The sequence below is a fragment of the Thalia democratica genome, chromosome 5 (genome assembly GCF_965202585.1).
Source record: "Thalia democratica chromosome 5, ktThaDemo2.hap1.1, whole genome shotgun sequence".
Classification (NCBI taxonomy): domain Eukaryota; kingdom Metazoa; phylum Chordata; class Thaliacea; order Salpida; family Salpidae; genus Thalia; species Thalia democratica.
Genome location: NC_139169.1, coordinates 62,982,184 through 62,997,070, shown reverse-complemented (window position 1 = coordinate 62,997,070; position 14,887 = coordinate 62,982,184). Strand labels below are relative to the sequence as shown.

General features: G+C 26.9%; 2 protein-coding genes across 2 annotated transcripts; both read right to left on the bottom strand.

The window, feature by feature from the left end:
* Window positions 1-7,086: 7,086 nt before the first annotated feature.
* Window positions 7,087-12,399, bottom strand: LOC145836089 (N-alpha-acetyltransferase 60-like). The gene is made up of 3 exons (XM_082943890.1): window positions 12,006-12,399; window positions 9,462-9,650; window positions 7,087-8,102 (listed from the first exon to the last, which is right to left on the bottom strand). Exons 1-3 carry the CDS (start codon window positions 12,380-12,382, stop codon window positions 7,886-7,888), a joined length of 783 nt encoding a protein of 260 aa, XP_082800016.1. The 5' UTR covers window positions 12,383-12,399; the 3' UTR covers window positions 7,087-7,885.
* A 128-nt stretch (window positions 12,400-12,527) lies between these two features.
* On the bottom strand, window positions 12,528-14,496 carry LOC145836033 (large ribosomal subunit protein mL44-like). The gene is made up of 2 exons (XM_082943822.1): window positions 14,336-14,496; window positions 12,528-13,878 (listed from the first exon to the last, which is right to left on the bottom strand). The coding sequence occupies exons 1-2, from the start codon at window positions 14,468-14,470 to the stop codon at window positions 13,000-13,002; spliced, it is 1,014 nt and encodes a 337-aa protein (XP_082799948.1). The 5' UTR covers window positions 14,471-14,496; the 3' UTR covers window positions 12,528-12,999.
* Between the last annotated feature and the right edge of the window lie 391 nt (window positions 14,497-14,887).

Below are 14,887 nucleotides of genomic sequence, written 5' to 3'. Positions count from 1 at the left end.
TTTAATTGTACTTTTAGTTTACTTGCAGTTTTTACTGAAAGAAAAGTAGTTTTGAAGTAGGGGTTTTCACCTAAGCTAACTTACTATTTTAAAATTAAATTAATTCCGTTTTTTTTAAGCTAGTACACGACACGTTGTAAAATCATTAAAAAAATAGCATGAAAAACATTGTTAATAGTATGTATATATCTAGTTTCTAAACTAGTAAAAAAAAATTTTTGTAATAAATCTATCTTAATGATAAGATAACAGCCGAGAACTTTTAAATTGGTGTCAGAAATGCTCGACGGTCACTGTTGACAAAGTTTCGTTTTGACTATGACACTTTGCTACTTTACCAAAGCAAGTCTTCATTAAACTATGTTATTCCTGCAACGGAAAAATATTCCGTTGCATAAATCTTTGTGGCTGAGATAAAAAAGAAAATGAAAACATCAGGCGAATGTTGACTGTTGAGTTCTATAAAAGTAAACTTGGTTAACTTAGTTTTGATTGCACAACAGTTTATAATTAAATCTGTAAACCTTATTAAAAACTATATCAACGCAAGTGCAAAACTCAAAACAGAGTTGTTGCAACAATCAAATAAAGATTACTAGTGTTTTGTACTGATTACTAAAATCTTTTAAAATTAATGTGGCCCGTGGAAAACTTTTTTCTAAAGAGTGCGGCCCTCGTTACTTACAATATCCTCTGCCGAGTGCCGACTCCTGGTTTAAGCTATTTAAACAAGTAGCACTACAAGAGTATCAATTAAGTTTTATTTTCCCACAACGTTTTAACCAATAGTAAACCATCTAAAAAGTAGACTTAAAATAAATTGTTTTTGAGCAATGAATTTATCATGTGAACTTTTCAGCTTTTTTATGTACATTTTGATAGCTGATTAATAGTAGAAGCTTAATAAGCTCCACGAGCTCATACGTAGTAAAGATATTCTTTATATAAGTATGTTATTTTGTTATCAAACCTTTCAGAGGTTAACTTGTTGTTTTGTAAAGCTAAAATCTATAAAAGTTTTTCTTTTCATCAATTAACATGAACTAGAAATGCTTTCTACGGTATTTGTAGGTCTCATTATATAACTTTAAAAAAATTTTTGTTCTTCTCAGAAAAATTTTAGACCAAGTGCAACATTATCCCAATGCGAGTAAAGTTTTAAACAAATTGTTATCATAAAAGTTTACATTTAACTTTTAATTTTTTTAATTAGAAAAAAAAATAGTTTAAGCTTTTAGGTGTATGAATTTTGCACAACAATTTTTAAGTGGGATGCATTTTGCATTAGAAAAATAACAGCTCGCAAAGGTTTGAACAAAAATTTATCATGCGTTTGTCACGACTTTGTCATTTGTTCTTTACTTTAACCTTATGTTTTATTTAACCCATTACAAAGTGGAAAAAATTTGTATTTAATTTTGTGTTTAAGAAGCTTTGTCTAAATAATTAAAGTTAAAAAAGTTTTTTTACTTGCTCCTAATTTCTTAATTTGTATTTAGTTCTTGTATAAAACTTAACAGTTAATAAATTATACTAAAAAATTAAAGGTAAACTTCTAAAACTATGTATTATTTAAATGAACTGAAGAAATTTTATATGGAGTTTTGAAAATATGACGTATAACAAGATTAAAAAAAGGTATACTAAATTTAATTTTAGGTAATAAAATTTAACTGCAAAATAAAGTAAAGCAAGAAAAAATATAATTGTATACCTGGAGACTTAAAAAAATTACCTCTGATCATAGTTAAGCAGTCTAACAAAAACATGTGTTGGTCTACAGTAAACTAGTTTATTAAAATTCTATGATGAAAAACAAAAATAATCTGTCTTTAAAAATGTTTGTTTTTATTAGAAATAATTTCGACATTAATCTACAAACTTTTCTAACAAATATTTTCATGAAGTTTTTTCAAGTTTTCTTAACAAAATTAAATTTTATTCTTTTTTTAGTTAGTATAGAGGTAGGCAGCATTTGGTGGTCGCTGGCTAAACTTTGAAAATATAAATATTCACAGGGGCAGTTGTAGTTTTAATTTTCATAGCAGATCCCGAAATATCTAGTGTAAGTTTCTAACCTCGAGTAAATTTACCTAGACTTTTTTTAGTGTTCATTTCAAATCCCAGATTAATTCGTGTAAATTAAAAATTTTCTTTCACGCGCTGAATTTTACCTTTCGCGGGCCTCAGTTTGCCGATCTCTGAGTTAGGACGTACCAGTATTACATAACCAAATAAAAAAAATTAGTTTAAGTTGGTGATACGATAAACTTCAGTAAAAATAACTATGAGAGCATAAGCGTGCTTTAATAACTTTTAACAACTATCTATGTACTTAGATAAAGTGTTATAGAATTAAATGCAAAAATTAAAGTTTGGTGTACAAAAATGTAATTTTTATGAAACTAGCAATTGTAAAGCTTAAAACAGTATTTTAAAACAATTTTTTCCGATAAATGTGAATTAAAGTTTAAATTTGTTTATATGTAAAATATATTTGTGATTAGATATCATTATTTGAATAAATCCAAAATAAAAACTGTAAAAACTAATGTAGTTGAACTAAAATAAAAAAAATCGAAATTGGTATTTAATATAGTTATTTTAACTTTTTATACTATAACGTAGTGTATTCAAAACAAAACATAATAAAATTTGTATTTTATAAATTTATAAATACTGCAAACCGCCAAAAATCAAAAAGTTTTAGCTTAAAATTAATATTGACAAGATACTTAGTACTTTTTTTTTTTAACTTTTGATACTAGTTCATTATAATTTTTAGGCTAGTAGTAATATTCTTTAATTTTAAAGAACATACCAGATTTTAAAAAAATTGCCTAAAAGTTTTTTTTTTTCCTTAAATCTTGTATAAGTGCATGCTTTTTTCAACTGTAATACGTTTTTAAATTAAAACAAATACTCTGCTCAATATTTATAACTGAAGCTTTAGCTTCTTATGAGGTATGTTATGTTTTTTTCGAGTAAAGAAAAGTTTTGATTTGCAGCAGTAAACACTCATACTGAACTTCAATACTGATCCTGTTTAAGTTTCTTGCACCTGCCGACTATTCGTACTTTTTTTTTTGGGCTCAGCATACCAAGTAATACGACATGTAATAAAATTTTTATGTAGAAATCTAAGATTCTATGCTTTTTTTATTTAATTTTCCTATTTTTTAGGCTTGATATACTTATGTAATTATTTTTTATAAACTTTATTTGCACGTTACGTATTGTTTAGTTGTAAAAAAAAACTTGAACTAAGCAATGTGAAATTAAACTGTAATATAATAGCAGTGTTTGAATAAACAGAAACGTGTAAAATAATTTGGATGGGCTTATTCAATTTTTAAAAGCATAATTCAGATTTTAAATATATTTAATAATCTTTTAGTTTAAAGATTAAGCACTTAACATTAGCAGAAGTAACAATATATGATCAAAGTAGTTTTTAGCAGTGGTTCCAAAACTTGGTAAACATTATTTACTCAAACTTTCAGATTTAGTAATATATCAGTTTTTAAAATATTTTAATCCAAATTCATTATCAACTTATATATCTGCTACCAATGATCCTTACAATAATTTTAGCTTTAGTTTTATGTTTTTAAGCTATATACTTAAGCTTACATTTAAGATTTTTAAGTGTTTTTTTGTTATGAATTTGAGAAAACATTGCATGCAAGTAAACCAACCTTGTATTAGCATTACAAAACCTTTGGAATTTTTGTAAAAAGCTTATACCCAATGGTAAATCAATGATTTATTTTCACCATTCAACAAAGTCTTGAGCTTTGCTTACGATCTCACTTATTCACAGAAAAGTTATCATACTGAGATCGTTATATTCAGTCAAAACTCAGATACGTATTTGCTTCATAGAAAACTTTTATTTGTCTGATGACAATCAAGCTCTTACTGATCCTAACTGTAATCACTGCTCATGCGTGTGTCAGTTGCTTGGCCTAACGTGAACATTGTTTTACAGCATCATTACAAATAAAGCTATTTCGAATATAACAGTTAAAAAAGTTTTTTTTATTAAAAGGTCAAGACTAGACGCACAACACTTAATTTCAAAAGTCATTGCAACTATGGCTGTCAATAACATAAGACTACCACTCTGTACCATGACTTTATGTTATTTCTTATTATAAAGCTAACCATAAAATTTTCTTCAGGTTGTTTCAATACAATTAAAATCGCTCTCAACTTTCGTTTATTTAAAACCTCTAATCTAAGACTTTAATGTAAATTCAAACCAAAAAAAAAAAATTCTGACAGAAGTCATACCAGTTGGTGTGAGCCGATTTGGAGGGTTTTAGTTTAAATGAAATTTAAATTTATTTAAAATATAATATCAACAAAATAAATAAAAAGTTTTAAAGTTCTATTTTAACTTTAAGTTTTTAAGTATTTTAACTATTTAACTTACTTTTTCTCATAGTTTTTTAAAATTTGTATAAATTTTTGCTCAATAAATATTTAAAAAGGCTTGTTTTAACTATTTAAGCAATAAAAAAATTAAACTAATGTCTTTAAGCTTCGAAGATTAAAATACTTGTCGGAGGATTAAGTCATATTTTTTTAATTAACCGGTTTAGTACACTTTAATTAAGTAATATAGACATTTAGAAATACTATTTTATTTATATGCAGAACTTTTTAAAAATATTTTAGTTTACGTATACACAAGAAATACTCTTAATGACTTATTTTTTAATGTCATTGATTAGTTTTATTAAAAAAAAAGTTATTTTTACTTATAAAAACTTTACGTTTAAAATCAATAAATATTTACAAGCTGTTAAAACACAGAAATTTTAAGTTATTTATTTAAATTTTTAATTTCATGTTTAAAATAACCCTGCTTTTTAGTACAAAAAGTCATTATGCAAAAATACTTTGGTAAGCTAGTAGTTGAAGTCAGGAATTTTTTTTTACTTAGTATGAAAAATTCAGTTAATGTAATCTTGAATAGATTAATAATAAAAAAATTATAAAAATAATTCAATTTATACAAAACTCCGCTTTATCAAGTTCAGAGCAATGTTGGCCCAACATGTATTTTTGTGTATGTAAAATTCTTAGAACCTTTTTTTTGTTATAAAAAGTTGCCTACCTTCTTAAAAAAAAACTTTTTGTTTTTGAATTTTCTGTTACAAAATGTTTACTACAAAAAAGGACTTCGAAGTATTTTTAAATTACTTTAAACGAGCACAAATTCTAGATTACGAAAACTTCACATGTTTAGTTTATTATACTAGGTGGTGCCTATTTAAACTTCTATTTATAATTTTAAATATTAAAGATTATTTTTTATAATAGTTTCGAATAATGTTAATCTTCCTATCTTCATTTTATGTAATTTTTTCATGTCTAAATGCATACAGCAGAAAGTTAAAATAAATAATTTTTTTTCTGTTTATTTAGTACTTTATTCGAAAATAAACTTTAAACTATGTACTTTATAATGAGTTAACATTGCTTTACGTAAAATTTATTTTCTGCTAACGTAAAAAGTATCAACAATTATTAACTAAAACTTAAAACACTCAAACAATTTCACTGAAGTATAAGTTTATTTTTCAATAGTCAGAACAAAAAACTAAAGTCGAAGCCACATGCAAAATTTATGTTGAGAAAGGTCATCGTAGTTTAAGACGAAAAAATTATTATAATGATCATAAAAGGAAATATCATAAATTGTAAAATATTTAAATATTGCTAATTTTTTGTTGTAAAGTGCATGTTTTACTCTTTTTTTATTTGTTTCGAAAAAAATCATTAATATTTTTCGTATTAAATGATTCAATAATTTAATTAATATGAAATTCACTTGTTAAAACAAAAGAGGGTTTAAAATTTATATTGATAATTGCTTTGTTTTTGTGTTTTTTAGACAACTTTAAACAAAGTTAACAACGTTAGGTGAAAAATTAACAAATCACTAGTTGAAAAATATAAACGGAACTTTTAAAAGCATTGAATACATGCATAAATTATTAAACTAAAAGTAAGAAGTTTTTTAACTTATAATGTAAATAGTATTAACCACAAAACAAACAATTGAGATACCAGACAATAAGTTATAACAAATTTATTAACATGATTGAAAATTAAACTGGACGTAACTTAGGGTTTCAAGTTAATTTGAATGACTGAAGTCTGAATAAAACTCAAAGGTTGTAGATTGTAATTGTTAATAAACTTTTATAAAACTCATTCTTGGAAAGTTGTATGTTACTTTTCAATAAATAATTAATTAGGTTTGGAGAACGTTTTGCATCAAAACCATCAAACATACTTAATAAAAATTACAAACTGAACTGTAAAAATGCTTCAAAATAAAATCCATTTTATTTAAAGTCAGAACACGGGACAGATTTTTCTTTCGAATAAATCATTAATTTCAATCAGGTGACAAAAGTTTGAAAATGCTGGAAGAGAAAAAAAAGTTGCTCTTTTTAATTCAATTTAATTCATTGACAGAAGGAAATTTTGCTACCATTTTTCCTTAATTCCAAAAGACAGGAGAAAGAATTGCAAAAATCAGTAGAAACTAGCACGATTTGACAACTTTTTGTATAAAGAATGATTTGAAAATACTTTACTTAGTCATAGAAATAATCTATATCTCCGACTATTTATTATTTAATACAGTTTTCAATTACAACAAACTATATCATTTTGTTAAGATTTTTATAAGTATTTAGATAATATATTTTTTACTTATGAGTTTAATATTAACACATGTGAAAAAAAATTCAAAACTAATAGTGTTTTTTTTTTTCGCAAAAAATATAAGCAAAAACAAGTAAATAAAAATCACGATTTAGAAAGAAAACAAATTTTGCTTAATTTTTATATAAAAAAATTAAGACTATTTTGTACTACATGATTACAGTGTTTACTATAAAAAATAGTTAGCTAACTTTCAAAAAGCTTAATAATAATTCAGATTCTTCATCAAATTAATTATACCAATATTTTTACACTTTTCAAGTAGTTTTTAAAAAAAACAAATATATGATTGATAAATTGTTAACTTTAATCTGATAAAAATCTTTCAATTATGGTAGAAATTATTCATTAAAAGTTTTTTTTATAAAATACATGCAGTGTCTTACACTAAGAAAAGAAAAATAGGAAAATTTGTAGAAAAATAACAATAGTATGTAATTTTTTTTTTATACAGTTCTTATCACATTCGATCATAAAAACACTACATGACTTATGCTAAATTAAGCAAAAAATATGTACTACATTCTACAGCTTGTTTACTAAAAAATATTGCAATCAATTTACACAATTCTAAAAAATAAACAGCAGAATACCTCATTCTTTAATTTGTAATACAAAAAATACTAATACTTTCAGAATGCATAGAAATATTAAAGCCATGATTGACAGCTTATTATGTGTGTTTTGCAGCATATATATATATAGAATAACTAAACTTATGTGCCTAAAACATCTTACAAAATTTAAGGAGCTAACTTAATTTTTCAACATTTGACTGGTAAATACATTTTGTGACTCTTTTTAAATAAAAAGTTTGATAAAAACGATAAGCTATAGTTAGTAAAGCTACCCTTCATAGTGACACAAACCTCGTTTAAGCTGCGTAAGATTAACTTAAAATTACATGGGACAAAAAGCGGCACTAAGCTCTCTTTAGGAAACCCCTTTTTGAAAAATTAATTTGTTCAGTGTTCATAGATATACCCTGAAACGAAAAAAGCAAAAGTTCTCAACGTTACGCTTTGGAGATATTTAACTATTTATAAGAATACTATGATTAGAACGTAATTAAAAATCAAAACTTAAACTATTCCTTTCCAGATACCTTCTGTTAACCTTGTACCTCTCACGCGCGACCTCAAGCGACCGTGCTGACGAATTTCTTGACCCTGGTGTACGCGCCAACAACCAACATGACCACTTTGCACGCCACGTACCTCGAAACAAGGGTAATTCCCTGAACAACAATCTGCCTGCCGGTCCTGGGTCGCGCGCCTTCGTTCAAGTAGAGCGCGTAGGAGAAGCCGTCTTTTTTTTCCAACCCTATGACGTAATAATGGCGCAGGTGGCACAGCCTGTTGAACGGAGACATGATTAAATACTTTAGTGTAAAAAATTGAAGTATTGAAACCTATTTGTTTATGTTTTTTATAGAAAAAATATCATTAAGCACTAGATTTTTTGTACAGTGCAGTCATATGATATGACAAGTTATTTGCAAAGGTTAGGTAGTTTATTTACAAAAACTCCAGACTGACAGCTTAAAACTGACACTTCCATTCATTCTTATTGGTCATTGCTAAGTTGGGCTTATAACGATGAAAGCCTATAATTTGTAAAAGGGTTGCAGTCTATTAATAATATAAGTTTTTTGTACATATTTTTACTTTTTTAATTTCAAATTATTTAACTAGATATGGACCCTGGAAAATACCTCGAGGTTATGATGTGTAGGAACTTGAATTGTAATGCAACCACTGTAATATTTAATATTTAACTTTTAGAGTGCTCGCTCACTCAATCTTTAAATTTTGAAACTTACTTTAACTACAGCAACACTGACAGACTCACTTTATGATACACCCCAGTCACTGATAAATAAATCTTGTTTACGAATAATCCCTTAAATTTAAATGTTTAATTAAAAATAAACAAAAATTTAATTATCTACTTAAAAAAAGTCTCAAATTTCTATTATGAAGTTGGAAGTTTTTAAGCATTTTTACTGATAAATTCTCACACTTTAAGAATAATTCCACAAAAAAGTATTCTGATTTGGCCTGATACGAAGAAATCCTGAAAATTTATTTACAAATAATTTTTATCAGCTTTTTGTGAACTAAAACAATTAAATAATATACATGTTTAAAAGTTGACAAATTTATGATTTTTTTTTTTCAAGAATGTATACAAGTTTTAAAATTTACAAATTCGACCTGGATTAGACTTATTTGCTAATAATTATAAACAATTTTCAGATTTTAATTTTCTAAACACTACAAGTTACTCTGGCTTTATTTATTCAAATAAAGCAATTTTTCTGTTGAAAAAAAAAGAACTTATTATGTTTAAAAATATTAGTGCACTTTAATTCTTAATTCAAAACATGTAATAATTACTAGCAGTTAGAGAAATATTTTCTTAAAAATATTTTAGTTCTTATTATTCTTACAGTGAAAAAGTTTGTTATTTTTCAACTAAGATGTTTTTAAAGAAAAGAAACAACTTTTAACCAAAAGTTGATTTTTAAATACTTTTATATTTATGACAAAAAAGTAGTTGAATTAAATCTGTATTTTAATAAATAATTCCGAGAATATATATAAAAAAAAATCCAAGCATTTTTACTTATGTTTAACGCTTAACGAAAATGAATGAAGCTATGTATACATAAATTAAACTATTGTAACTTTTTCAACACAAACAATACTGACTTTTGAAAACCATGACGCTCGTAGAAGTTAATTGCCTGGTAATTAGTGGCGAGCACGTGCAAGTAAACGCATCTGGTGATGATTGTCTGAGTGGTTGCAACTTGAGTGTTGATCGTGCATTCTTTTATGAGGCGGTTCAGCAGAAACGAAGCTATTCCCTTCCTTCTGTATTCGCTGGCCACTCCCAGGCTGTAAGTATGAAAGTTACAGATACTAGTAGAATTTTTTATTTGAAAACAACAATAAAATGTTTAAAGAATACTTAAGTTTTATTTTGGACCTACTATTTGCTTTAAAACTTTATTTAAAATTTCAAGTGCTATTTTTTAAATAATTATTCTTATGAAACCAAAATTATATGTGTTTAAAATACAAACTCTATTCTCTTATGCTGTACTCACTACTTATAACCAAGCTAAATATTAGCTACAAGTAAAAAGCTAAGTTATTATCTGAAAAATAATTTGAAACTTGATCTTTTAGTATATGTTTTGTTGATTTATTTACAGCATTCTCATATATTCACTTCCTACACCATTTAAAATATCAAGTTACTACATCCTTGGGAAATTTATTTTCTTTGGAGTTTGTGACTCAAGTTAGTTATAGTAGTACAAAATAAAAAAACAACTCAAAACAAAAAAAGTCAAACATGAAAATGAACTAATAAACTATAAACAAACTACTTATCAAATATAAAAATAGTTTGATTTCTATTCAAGCATCTTGCTTTTGTTAAGTTGGGTCTAGTTCAGGGTTTATTAAAGTGAGCAATACCGCCCCTTTGAAGGTGACTTTGTATATCGGGGTTCAACAACTAGTAAAGGGGCGATATCTAATGAAAGAGGCAATATGAGTTTTTAAATTTATGCCAAGTTAACGATTGTAAAAATGAGTTCGAAAAATTATGATCTAGTTTAACAGCTAGGTTAGCAAAAATAGTTCTACTTCTAGTACACAAAAAGAAACTACTGCACAAATCATATATTAATGTTAGGTATTGGGTTTGTTGAAGTCGATTTTTATAAAACATGCCTTAAAGCAGTTGCTCAATCATTTTAGAGTAAATTACTTTGATACTCAAAAAAAGCCTAAACTTGCCCCTGGTTACCAAATTTATAATATAACAAACAAATTTAAATAAAAAAAACTAAACAAAGTTCTTTATTAAACTGTTATTGAAGTGCATTAAGAGAATTTCAAAAATAAACTTTTAGGATTAATAATCTGTCTAAGTTAACTGAATTTGTATTAAGTTTCTGTATAATGTCTTAGAAACACAGTAACAGTCTTAGAAAATTTCATTACATAGTTTGTTATCACATTGATTTAAAAAAAAGCTTTTATATTTAAAACTAAGTTTTGAAGTTTAATTTTTGTATTTCAATCAACTATGCTTGCAAAAAGTGTTTTACTTAGCTGCAAGTTTTTGAGGCATTTAAAATAATAGTATGTTATAAAAGTTTTCTGCAACTAAAATATTCAAAGTTCATTTTATGAAAAACAAATGCTATTAAATTATAAAAAACAAACAAGGTTTAAATGTATATCAAGTGTGTAAGCTATTGAAACATATACTTATTATTGAAAGGTAATGCAATATATTATACAATATAGTAATAAGAAAACAAAAGATTTTAATAGCCTAAAATGTGAACCTTCCATGTTTAAATTTAATGAATCAGTATTTATTTTACTCAAATTTATAGAATCTCAAAAAAATGTATAGCTTATTTTTAGGTAAAAATCAGTAAATGCAATGAAACCTCAAAAAATTAAAACATAACAATATATTAAAATAAGATTTTTTTAAAGTCAACTTTGACTGATTTTTTATATATTTGACCAAACTAAACTCATCTAGTCTTCAAATTGTACTTATTACTAACTATATATACTTGATCAAAAAATATGTATGTGCTTAAATTTTTAACTTGAAATTTTAGTTTAGTTAAAAACACTTTAAAAAAAAACTATCAATATATTAAAATTTTTATAAAATTTTATTTTGTTATTGTTTTTCACTTACTTAAAAATTTAAAATAACATTGTTAAATTGTTAAAAAAAAACTTTGATATAAATTAAGAAAGTTATTTAGTATGTTTTTGGGTTTAGTTTCTTAATCTTAGTTTAAAATTTAGTTTAAATAAAGTAAGTAACCTAAAAGCAAAAAGTATAATTAATTTTCAAGTTTATACTTTTAAAATGTATGTATAAAGCAAAAAAAAAGCTAAAAAAATTGTTTTAATACAATTAGTGATTAAACTACATCTACGCAAAACTAATAGTCAGCTTATTAAACAAAATTTTACATTAATTAAATGTCAAATAGGTGAAAATAGAATTACAGCTTCCTTTGTTTAAGTATGCTACTTACTTAGCCCCTTATTTAATTACGATTTTAACTAATGTGAAAAATAATTAATTGGGGCCTTTTTGTAACTGGTACAAACTATTCAAGACACCATTAAAACAGAAAAATAATAAAGTAGTGATCAACTCTATTAAAGTTTGAAATTTACACCAAATTTGAGTAAGTTTACCTCAGTATATACGTAACATAGGTGGATTCTGGCGGAAACTTTTCGTCGTTGTTGTCAAGCAAAACCTTCCTGTCCTCCACGTTGCAACCTTCCACCAGCTTGTGCTCCGCCACCAGCACGGCAACGATCCGGTCCGTCCCCGGCAGGCACGCCGCAAAAGTTGTGAACTTGGGGTCCGACGTCGTGGACTCGTACCAGCATTCGGGGTAGCTGATCGGGAAGCAGTCGTAGCACAGCGACTTCAGCTGGTCGATGTCGTTCTTGTTGAGCGGGCGCAGATTAAGGTGAGATGCAAACTCGTTGGAGCGTGAAGTTTCGGCGGTAAAAGTGGGGTTATTGGCTGGAAGGGGGTCAATGCTAACTCTACATGGTTGCATTTCAGTGTGATTGATTATAAAAAGCTGAAAGTTTGACGAAATAATAAAAGCTGGTGTTTCTATGAATATACATCTAAATTAGTACAAAAACAAAGTGTTTATAAAACACATGAATTTTCAAAACTATAAATGCTATTTTGTATACACTTAATATTAAAACATTATTATCTTTTTACCTAGAAGCAAAGTTTTATTACTGTCGATTGTATTGTTAAGATACTATGTTATTACAAAGTAACAAACATTTTAACAAAAAAAGATGTGGACTAATAGCTTCATTAAATCTGTGTTTATAATAACAAAAAAAAAAGTAAAAAATAACTAATTACTTTAGTATGAATTTTTTTTTTGTAAATTGTTTTAAAGTAAAAGCTTAATTTATTTGGAAAATTTAAAAATTAATTATAGCAATAAATGAAATATTTTGCTATAAATTAACTTTACATAGCTTGATAATAACGCTATTTTTTACATAGCTAGAAAATAATTAATATGCAAAAGTTAATTGTAAAACAGAGAAATCAAAACTAGTTACTATATTACAAAATCAATCAAATGCAAACAAAATCCTAACGTACTAAGTTCAATTGGTCTACGAAAAATTGTCTATAAAGAAACTATTGAGAGGCAGAAAGTTTAGCACTACCTCCATCAACACCCAGCAAAAGCTGACTAACGAAACTTTCATCAGCATTGATGCCAACTTTAAACGCCTTGTTTTCTCCAATATCAAAAATTTCTCTCAATGCAATCTTGGCAGCATCTTCTTCAGCAAGAACAATCGACTCTGCCACTGACTGGGACAAATATTTCTCACCTGAAAAGAGCGCCACTTGGAACGTTGGAAGGACAGTGTTGACTCCAGTCTGTGAGACCAACCTCGCTTCAACCTCACCTTTGCTGTGCTCTTTTAAAATATCATTCAACATTCTCATTGGGTCGTAAGGCTGCCAGATGTCGTGGAGAATATCCTTACCTACCAACTGTGGAACAACGTGGTCTAACATAATGTAAGCTGCCTTTTCAGGGTTGTCAATTGAGACTGCGCCAATGCTCGCTCTGAAACAGTTTGAAAGTACTGCAGCTGATGTGGGGCATTCTTCAGCAAACACCAGATCATCATACCCAAGGTGTGAAGCAACATGTGTTATGTTTTCATCTCCCAGTAAAAATTCAGCAAGTTTTTCAAGACAGTCTAGAGGTGCTCTTTTGTAAGTGGCAGATAGCCAGCTTTCGATAAGCTTTGATGAAAAATCAACACCTGCTTGCACAAGATCCTCATGAGAATACTTCTGTGAATCCTCTGAGTTGGTTGCTCTGAAAACAGCTTCTAAAAGTTCATTTTCCAAATTTATGCCCAACCTCGCTTGGAAGCAGCTTCTTTCCGCATTCTCATCCCAGTTGCCAAGCAACCTCCTTGGCACAGGGTCAGGCTTCCCCTCTATCTCTGCTTTCCTCTTGAGTCCAATCAACCACTGTCTTTTCCATCTTTCAGCCTAAAAGTATTTGTTCAAATTAAAAATAATATGCTCTAATGAATGAAAATATGAATTCAAAATCTTTAAAAATCATTAAAAAGTATTTTTTGTAAAAACGTGATACTGAGATTAAAAATATAACCAAACAATCTAACGGCATTAACTAAAGGAAGAGCTAATTTTACATATAACACTTTTGAACAACAATGTACTTCTACATAAATACATTGAACAAAAATGTATGTTATTTTACTATTTTATTCCCATTGTTTAGTTTAGATATATTATTTGAACAATTGTGTTGACTATAAAATAATGCTCAATTTACTGAGTAACAACTTTTTTTTTTCTTAAGCTCAGATTTGATGCTCACCCCCTATGGCCTGTTTATTGCTAATACAAATTTATTAAAAACATTCCATCAGTGTTTTCATTTACTTGCTACATACTATGTACTACAACTGCTGCTACTAACCTTCATTATCTGACTTTTGTACGGTATATTGTGTTGATCACCTGCTTTCTTAGCATAGTTGCATTTTTGTAATGCTGCGATTGAGTTTGGCTTGACTCTGGTGACCCTTGTCAGAAGTGAGAGCCTACTTAACATTTTTAATTATAATGATCCTACTTATTAAAACCTGAATTATAGTTTTCAAGTTTAAATTTTGAGATAAAACTATTATCTGTTTATATTATTTATAACATGCTTTTAAAATTATATTTTTTTTTTGTAATAAACTTGGTTTACATATAGAAACTTTTGTAAAATACAATTACATTATGACACTCAGTAGTTATTTATAGAAATTAATTTGTTAAACATCTTTAAATTAAATTACAATCTGATAAAATTTCTTTATACTATGAAATTTTTACTCACTTTAAAGCTAAAAATCAAGTTTATTTAAATGAGCACAGAAAATAAGCTAATAAATTATCTTTTAAATGTTATGACTTAAACAGCAAAATAATATAATGGTAAAAGGTTTACTTAACTAAAATACTTGCTGTATAAATTGATTAC

What these genes read in the sequence shown, in the direction of transcription:
- LOC145836089 (XM_082943890.1), bottom strand. Translation starts at nt 12,382, where the DNA reads ATGCAACCATGTAGAGTTAGCATTGACCCCCTTCCAGCCAATAACCCC. An exon ending in TATGTTACGTATATACTGAG is followed by an intron (nt 9,651 to 12,005) that starts GTAAACTTACTC and finishes TCATACTTACAG; the next exon opens with CCTGGGAGTGGCCAGCGAAT. An exon ending in GAGCGTCATGGTTTTCAAAA is followed by an intron (nt 8,103 to 9,461) that starts GTCAGTATTGTT and finishes TCCGTTCAACAG; the next exon opens with GCTGTGCCACCTGCGCCATT.
- LOC145836033 (XM_082943822.1), bottom strand. Translation starts at nt 14,470, where the DNA reads ATGTTAAGTAGGCTCTCACTTCTGACAAGGGTCACCAGAGTCAAGCCA. An exon ending in ACAAAAGTCAGATAATGAAG is followed by an intron (nt 13,879 to 14,335) that starts GTTAGTAGCAGC and finishes AAATACTTTTAG; the next exon opens with GCTGAAAGATGGAAAAGACA.